General features: G+C 45.8%; 1 protein-coding gene and 1 non-coding gene across 2 annotated transcripts in view; one reads left to right on the forward strand and one right to left on the reverse strand.

Moving 5' to 3' along the window:
- Positions 1-7,629, reverse strand: part of wdr73 (WD repeat domain 73) — a 16,092-nt gene extending 8,463 nt beyond the window's left edge. Inside the window, exons 1-4 of the mRNA XM_043692562.1 lie at positions 7,296-7,629; positions 4,701-4,768; positions 1,983-2,071; positions 592-680 (exon numbers count right to left, since the gene is read on the reverse strand). Of these exons, the coding sequence (XP_043548497.1) occupies positions 592-680; positions 1,983-2,071; positions 4,701-4,768; positions 7,296-7,360 (311 nt within the window). The 5' untranslated portion in view covers positions 7,361-7,629. The remainder of the gene's footprint in view (positions 1-591; positions 681-1,982; positions 2,072-4,700; positions 4,769-7,295) is intronic.
- Positions 7,630-8,005: 376 nt separating this feature from the next.
- On the forward strand, positions 8,006-8,077 carry trnaq-cug. The gene has a single exon. It is a non-coding gene; the product is annotated as a tRNA-Gln (tRNA).
- The last annotated feature ends 327 nt before the right edge of the window (positions 8,078-8,404 follow it).

Raw genomic sequence — 8,404 nt, forward strand, 5'->3', positions numbered from 1 at the left:
TAGGCCACTGTTGGAATACTGCGTGCAATTCTGGTCTCCTTCCTATTGGAAGGATGTTGTGAAACTTGAAAGGGTTCAGAAAAGATTTACAAGGATGTTGCCAGGGTTGGAGGATCTGAGCTACAGGGAGAGATTGAATAGGCTGGGGCTGTTTTCTCTGGAGCGTCAGAGACTGAGGGGTGATCTTATAAAGGTTTACAAAATTATGAGGGGCATCGATAGGATAAATAGGCAAAGTCTTTTCCCTGAGGTCAGGGAGTCCAGAACTAGAGGGCATAGGTTTAGGGTGAAAGTGGAAAGATATAAAAGAGACCTAAGGGGCAACTTTTTCACGCAGAGGGTGGAACGTGTACGGAATGAGCTGCCAGAGGAAGTGGTGGAGGCTGGTACAATTGCAACATTTAAGAGGCATTTGGATGGGGATATGAATAGGATGAGTTTGGAGGGATATGGGCCAGGTGCTGGCAGTGGGACTAGATTGGGTTGGGATATCTGGTCAGCGTGGACGGGTTGGACCAAAGAGTCCGTTTCTGTGCTGTACATCTCTATGACTCTATAACAGTATTCCGATCATTCACGTTCAAGACCTACCTGGTCCCCACCACATGTTTCAGGTTGTAAATGGGCCTCTGTGAGAAGCCACCATGTTTCACTGTGAAGTCTCTTTCTGGGCAAAGTCCCTGCAGGTGAAAAGATAGAGGGTAAAACTCAGAGGGAAATCCCCTTTCCTGATTGCCCTCCCACCCCTTCCCTCCAAGAGAATCCCAACAGTGAGGGAACAGAAGCAGCAATGGAGATGAAGGTGTCAGTTCTTGCCAGATAAAGATGAACAAGGATCAGCTGTCAGACCTTCACCCTCCTGGGAGGGTAGGTCTCACGTGGTGCACTCATGACCCTTGCTGACCCTGAGAACAGATATTAGGGATTGAATCAATTACTCACGTAGGGCAGCGATGAAACATGAGTCCATCCATAACAATAAAAGAATGAGGAGCAGGTGAAGGCCACTCAGCCCATACAGTCTGTGCCACCATTTGGCTGATCTCAACTTCACCCTCATGGCTGTGCTCCATAACCTTTCAACCCATTGGTAATTAAAAATCTATCTCCTTTGCAAATTTATCAGCGTCCCCCACATCCTGGGGTAGTGAGTTCCACGGACTCATGACCCTTTGAGAGTGAAAGTTCTCATCTGTTTTAAATCTGTTGACCCTTATCATAAAACTATGACCTCTCATTCTAGATTGGCCCATATAAGGAAACACTTTTCTATTTATTAATCCAATACATACTTCAATGAAATCTCCCCTCATCCTTATACACTCTAGTATAAATACACCTAAACTGCTTAATCCCTCTTAAGACAAACCTGGAATCAACCCAACGGCTACCATTCCCTGATTTCCTCTGTCCCAGCATCTACACTAATACAATTCTCAATCTACAGTCTAAAGGTGAATGGGCAGCACTTACTGAACACTGCTAAGTGTGCTAATGGCTACACTAACAATTAATGAAGATAATGAGTTGAGCTTGTAACATGGCTAATCTATACTTGCTGGAAGTTGCATAGTTCATATACAGAGACCCATTCTCTACAATCAAGAGGAATACACTCAAGACTTGTGCCTTATTTGAATAACCTGGGAGCCCAGGGAGTCTGTCTTTCCCCATTGCTTTCTCCATGGCAATCACAGTCAACCTTCTGATCAATTAGGCCTTTCCTGAAGAAGGGCGAATGCCCGAAACGTCGATTCTCCTGTTCCCTGGATGCTGCCTGACCAGCTGCGCTTTTCCAGCAACACATTTCCATTTCTGATCAATTATCCCCTTTCCTCGTGTAGTAGGAATTGCTTTAATGGTTTGGACATTGACACGCTCATATCTGTCCCGATGAGTGATAGTAACATACTTCACTTCAGTGAGCTTTCCTGTTGATTCTGAATGAAGTTCAATAACTCACTCTTCAATTACACAGTCACCTGGTTTCCTTTAGCACAGAGTTTCTCAGGGAGTGAAAGCTCCAGGATTTCATTCTTCTTGCCCATATTGTATCCAGCGACACAGATACCTACCAAACAGGGAAGGACGAGATTCAAAGTACTAAGTAACACTGGTATTGCACCAGACAATGCGTGCACACTGCCATAGTAATATTAACACCTCCAGGCCTTCGATTAATTAAAAGGACTAGGATATGTGGACACTAAAGCAAGCAGCAGGTAGAGCCATAGAGCTCTACAGCATGGAAACAGACCCTTCGCTCCAACTAGTCCTTGCCAACCAGATATGCTAAATTAATCTAGTCCCATCTGCCAGCACTTGACCCATATCCCTCCGATCCCTTCCTAATTGGATGCCATTAAATGCTGTAATTGTACCAGCTTCCACTCCTTCCTCTGGCAGCACATTCCTACACCGTGTGAAAAGGTTGCCCCTTGGGTCCCTTTTAAATCTTTCCTCTATCACTTATAACAAAAACCTATCTCAGATTTATGCCCTCTAGTTCTGGACTTCCTTACCCCAGGGAAAAGACCTTGGTTGATAACCGTATCCATGCCCCTCATGATTTTATAAACCTCTACAAGGTCACCCCTCAGCCTCCGATGCTCCAGGGAAAACAGCCCCAGTCTATTCAGCCTCTCCCTATAGCTTAGATCCTCCAACCCTGGCAACATCCTTGTAAATCTTTTCTGAACCCTTTCAAGTTTCACAACATCTTTCCAATAGGAAGGAAATCAGATTTGAACGCAATATTCTAAAAGTGGCCTAACCAATGTCCTGTACAGCTGCAACGTGACCTCCCAACTTCTATATTCAATGTACTGACCAATAAAGGAAAGCATACCAAATACATTTGTCATTATCCTATCTACCTGCAACTCACTTTAAAGGAGCTATGAACCTGCAGTCCAAGGTCTCTGTTCAGCAACACTCCCCAGAACCTTACCATTAAGTGTATAAGTCCTGCTAAGATTTGCTTTCCCAAAATGCAGCACCTCGCACTTATCTGAATTAAACTTATCTACCACTCCTTGACCCAGTCGCTCATCTGATCTAGGTCCCATTTTACTCTGAGCTAACTTTCTTCGCTGTCCACTACACCTCCAATTTTGATGTCATCTGCAAATTTACCTACTATACCTCCTACGTTAACATTCAAATCAATTATATAAAGGACGAAAAGCAGTGCACAGCAGTAACTAACGTCTGTTTCTCCAGTTCTTTCTCTAATATAATATGGTTTCAACATGTTCACATGACATTCCCGATACCTTTTTCCTCCTAGTGAGTTTTGAGAAGATTTGTAGCGCAGTTCTTTCAAACTCAACACAATTCTGTCCTGGTTCCTTCTTTGTGTTTCTGAACCACTGTCTGTATGCTTCTGGTACCAATTCATAAGCTTTTAAAATAGCCTCCTCATAATCTCTTGACCCCTCATCTGACAGCGCGGCAAATACCTCACTAGCTCTGCCTACCAATTTAGTCTGAACTAGCGTTACCCATAAACCCTCAGACCACTCCATCTGCCTAGTCAGTTTTTCAAATGAAATAAAGAAGGCTTCAATATCTTCCTCATCAAAAAGTTTTGATCAAAAAGGCAGAGTTTTGATTTATTTGTTTATATCACCACCTTCTTTTTTAATCTCCATCCTGTTAACTTGACTTTGCTGACTAAGTTGCAGTTTTCAAGTTCAAATTCTCTCTTTTTGCTCAGCTAAGAACCTTCCCTCTCTTTCTTTTTCCTCTCTCTCTCTCTCTTCCTCTCTCCCTTTATCTTCTAACTCCATTTTCTTCAATGTTTTTCTACCTCTCTTGCCCTTGCCTGTTTCTCTCTGATACCCCTAAAGTATTTGAGTAATTCCTTCACAATTTCAGCTTTTCTTGTTCTTGGTTAAACCCAAATCGAACTTCTTTGCTAATTCTAAAAGCATGGACATTTTTCCTTCATTGTACATTTCTTGACAAATTTGAGAATCATCTTCAAATCCCAGAACCTTTTTTGCAATTTTAAGTGCCATCTCTCTCACTTTTAATTTAATCAACCACAAGGCACTAAAATTAAACAAATTGTCTCACCTACGTTTTATTTAAAGATCTAGGAAACTAATCTGCAAATGTTTAAATCTGCTGGGATTTTTCATACCCCAAATCTATTCAAATCTGAATAAACCAGTTCAAATCCCAACAACAAGCCCCTAAACTGTTACCTTTAAGACAGCTATTCTCCAGGCAGTCTGTACATTTCGTTTGCTTGGCAATTCTCCCAAATATTCAATTTTCCCCGGTCTTATACTGCCAAAGCATCGGATTGTGTCATTGGCATTTAAGATTGTCAATATACTAAATTCAAACTTGATTGGACTTTGTTTTTAGGGGGTATATTTTAAACTGATTGCCATGGAGACAAAAACAGATTCAAATTAAGCCAACCAGCTACCCCAATGGCTTGACCACATGTTACATTATATCTTATTCAGAACTCGATGCTGTCAGGTAGTTCTAACTGCTTTCAACTCTCCCAAAGGTACAGTGCACATATATCTTCATAACACTTCTAAATCAGAAGAATACTAAATTAGTTTCTATTTTGCATTTTCATAATTTAACTCTTTCAAATCCCAATGAAGATCAGATACTGTTTTGGAAAATGGATCTATTATATAAACACATTCAGAGAAAAATGCAAACCAACATACTTCTATCCTGAATCCATTCTATAACGCGTGTTGGTTGCTGAAGTTCAAACACATGAAGGTCATTGTACCTGATACAAACAGACAGAATATGGTGATTCACACTATCGTAATGTAAGGCACTTCAATCTCAACTTACATTTAAAACGTAAAACAAACTGCTCCAGAAGAGTAAATAACAGATAAAATGTGACACCAAAATATATAACAAAAAAATGATCAAAAAGCTCACTCTAACAGAAAAGAAGCATCTAAAAACCATCATTTCATTTCACAGCCTCATCCCACTATCCTGGTTTAACTGGAGGCAATGCTACTTCATAATTCACTGTTTCCACATCGCAGTCCCAGTTGGGAGTCAGCTGGTGTCTGAGGCAGAGTGACACAAGATGACCTTAGGTGTGCCCTCATGCCAGGGACCAGAGAGACAACACAAGACCGAAGGGTGTGTTGCTGGAAAAGCACAGCTGGTCAGGCAGCAACCAAGGAGCAGGAGAGTCGACGTCATCAGAAACATTGAATCTCCTGCTCCTAGGACGCTGCCTGACCAGCTGTGCTTTTCCAGCACCACACTCTTCAATGCTGCAGTCTCGTTTTCTCCTAGAAAACACATGACCCTCCAGAATACCCCTATTTTCCCGATGCCCCATCTATCATCCCATCCAGAATACTTTCCACCCCTAGCACCCTATAGATCACACTGACCCACCCCATGAATTATCCCCATCCCTTTCAGAGAGATACATACAACATTTCACCTTCATGTCACACTGCACCTGCCCCCCCCCCCCCCCCCGAGAGCTGGGGAAAATAACATTTGAAAAGACACATGTTAATTTAGACTAAATAAATTAATTTCTTTCAAAAGTACACTGAACGTTTTCAAAAGGAGGGATGGCAGGGCAGCTCAGCTCAGTCCCGCATGTTACACAAACTGCTGTAAGCGGGAAATCTTAGATGTTCCTAGCAATCAGGATAACTACATCTGCAGGAAGTGCCAATAGTTTGAGCACAAATGTTTGGAGGTTTGGAGGCACAGCAATATGTCAGCATAGCTGGGAGTTACATGGAGAGCACATTTTCAGACCCTACATTGTAAGGAAATGCAATAAGAGAAGGAATGGGTGATGGTCAATCAGAAAAGGGGAGGGAACCAGGTAGTCAGTGAAGCCCCAGATTGCACCTCACTCAACAATGGATTTTCTGTGTTGGAGAAATGATGAGAGCGATGGTTCTTCTGAGGAGTGCAGCCAAAACCCAGCAGCACAGGGTGGGAGCAGAAAGACAGGGTGAACAATAATGATGAGAAATTCAATAGAGATACAGACAAATGTTTCTGCAGCCACAGGCACAACTCAGAGATGGTGTGTTACGTTGCTGGGGCCATGGTCAAGGTCATCACTGAACAGCTGTAGAGCATGTAGAGGCAGGGCAATCATTCAGAGATTGTGGTTCTTGTTGGGACAAACAATGTATGTTAGACAGGGGAGTGAGGTCCTGCAGCAAGAATTTGGGGAGTTAGGTAGCACATTAAAAAGCAGGACATCAAAAGTTCTTTCTCTGGATTACTCCCAGTTCTAGTGCAGATACAGCCAGGATAACTGGGTTGGTTTCTGGGGAAGATGGTGCCAGTGCTGAAAATGTGTTGCTGGAAAAGCGCAGCAGGTCAGGCAGCGTCCAAGGAACAGGAGAATCAACGTTTCAGGCATAAGCCCTTCTTCAGGAACACATTTTCAGCTCTGATCTCCAGCATCTGCAGCCCTCACTTTCTCCTCGAAGATGGTGCCAGTACCAGGATTACACCTTGAACAGACCAACATCCCTGTGTTTGGGGTGAGAGTAGGGGTGCTGTTTGCTAGTGCAGGCGGTGGTAGTTTAAACGAATTTGCAGGGGGGGGGGGGGGGTGAGATAGGACGCAAGTGGAGGTACAGCCGAGCTGGGTGTACAGGGAAATCGAGAGTGGGGCACTGGAAAAAGCAGGAGGAGAAAGTGAGGACTGCAGATGCTGGAGATCAGAGCAGCATCCAGGGAACAGGAGAATCGATGTTTCGGGCAAAGCCCCTCTTCAGACGGAGAAGAGGAGCCACGTCAGTCTAGAAGGCAGTATAAAGTACAGTCACGTTAAAGCACAAGGCAGGACGGCATGTTGTTTTAATGTCAGTAAAGCAGATGCACTGAGGGGATTGGGAACGCGGAGAGCAGTGAGAGGACGGCAATGAGGGAGGAGTGACGTGAGGGATCGGCCGGAGGGATGGGTCCCTGAGGAAGTGACTCAGACTCAGGCCGCACGCGGAGGGAGAACCGCCCACCCTCCCGGGGCTGACGGCCCATCGGTCAGAGACAGGGAACCCCAACAAGGCTCGGGCAAAGCAATCGGCCCAGGAGGAGCCTCCGCCTCCGCCTCGGGCCTCCGGGCCTCCGGGCCTCGGGCCTCCGGGCCTCCGGGCCTCGGGCCTCGGGGCCTCGGGGCCTCGGGGCCTCGGGGCCTCGGGGCCTCGGGCCTCGGGGCCTCGGGCCTCGGGGCCTGGGGGCCGCGGGCCTCGGGCCGGCCCCCCCCGCCCCCCCCCCGCCCCCGGCCCCGGCCCCGGCCCCCTCACAGTCTCAGAGACTCCAACATCCAAACGTCCCAATCGCTCTCATCATCCGCCGCCGCCGCCGCCATCTTCGCGTCTCCACAGCAACGCTCACTTCCGGCGCCCGACGTTACGTCACTTCCGAATCACTTCCCGCCTTTTCCAAGACGAACACACCAATCTAATTATATTTTTTTTTCCCGGCGGGAGGAACCGGCCGCCCCACAAACTGAAACACCCGAACCAGGAAATGAAATCCATCCGAATTTCGGCTGTTTCTGTGACGCAGTGACGGCGCAGGGGTATGGCGTCACAGGAATATAACTACGCCAGACCCCCGTGTTATTTAATTATTTATTTAAGAATCACCACCTCTTCTGTCAACCAACGAAATGTTCATTATATTTTAAATAAACTGTTCAGGAAAATAAATAAATCGACGGTTGGGGTGAAAAGTAACACCCAACGGTTACGTCACTTCCGTGTTTGTGTTTTTATAACTTCTCACCAAATTATTATTATTATTATTATGTATCCCGTTCCTGGAATTATTTTCACGTCAATCAGAAGCGGATTTCTTGTCAAATGCCTTTTGTACGGTTACTTTTCCGTGGCTGCGGACCTTTGATGGATCGGCGGGTACCGGCCAATAACAGTGCTGTTGCTAGGGGGCGGCTGAGGAAGGCGGGCCCACTGTGTGAAATACGCCTCCCAGCGGCTGGCTGAGCAGCTCTGGTTCCGTGGTGTAATGGTTAGCACTCTGGACTCTGAATCCAGCGATCCGAGTTCAAATCTCGGCGGAACCTGACCACTCCCCTTTTTTTAAATGTTCCAGGGTCTCCATCATCCTCCCAATGCTCAGACCTGGGGACAGGTGCTCCCCAACTCAAGGCAAGACAGGTTTTCCAATTGTGTAGCGCCTACTACTACCTCGCGGCTGTGTCCCAAAGAGCCCCACAGCTGGAAAGAAAAGGCGTCCAGCCAAATCCAACTTTACAGTCCTCCCGTCCTGTGGGATTGCAGCAGGCCATTCTGTCCATCGAGTGGCATAAGCTAGCGTTCCCTTCCCCGTGTGCCTGAACACCATTACTACCCGAATAACCACCCAATGCAAACAATTCAGACATTGTTGG

Source organism: Chiloscyllium plagiosum, chromosome 6, assembly GCF_004010195.1.
Source record: "Chiloscyllium plagiosum isolate BGI_BamShark_2017 chromosome 6, ASM401019v2, whole genome shotgun sequence".
In the NCBI taxonomy this organism is placed as follows: Eukaryota; Metazoa; Chordata; class Chondrichthyes; order Orectolobiformes; family Hemiscylliidae; genus Chiloscyllium; species Chiloscyllium plagiosum.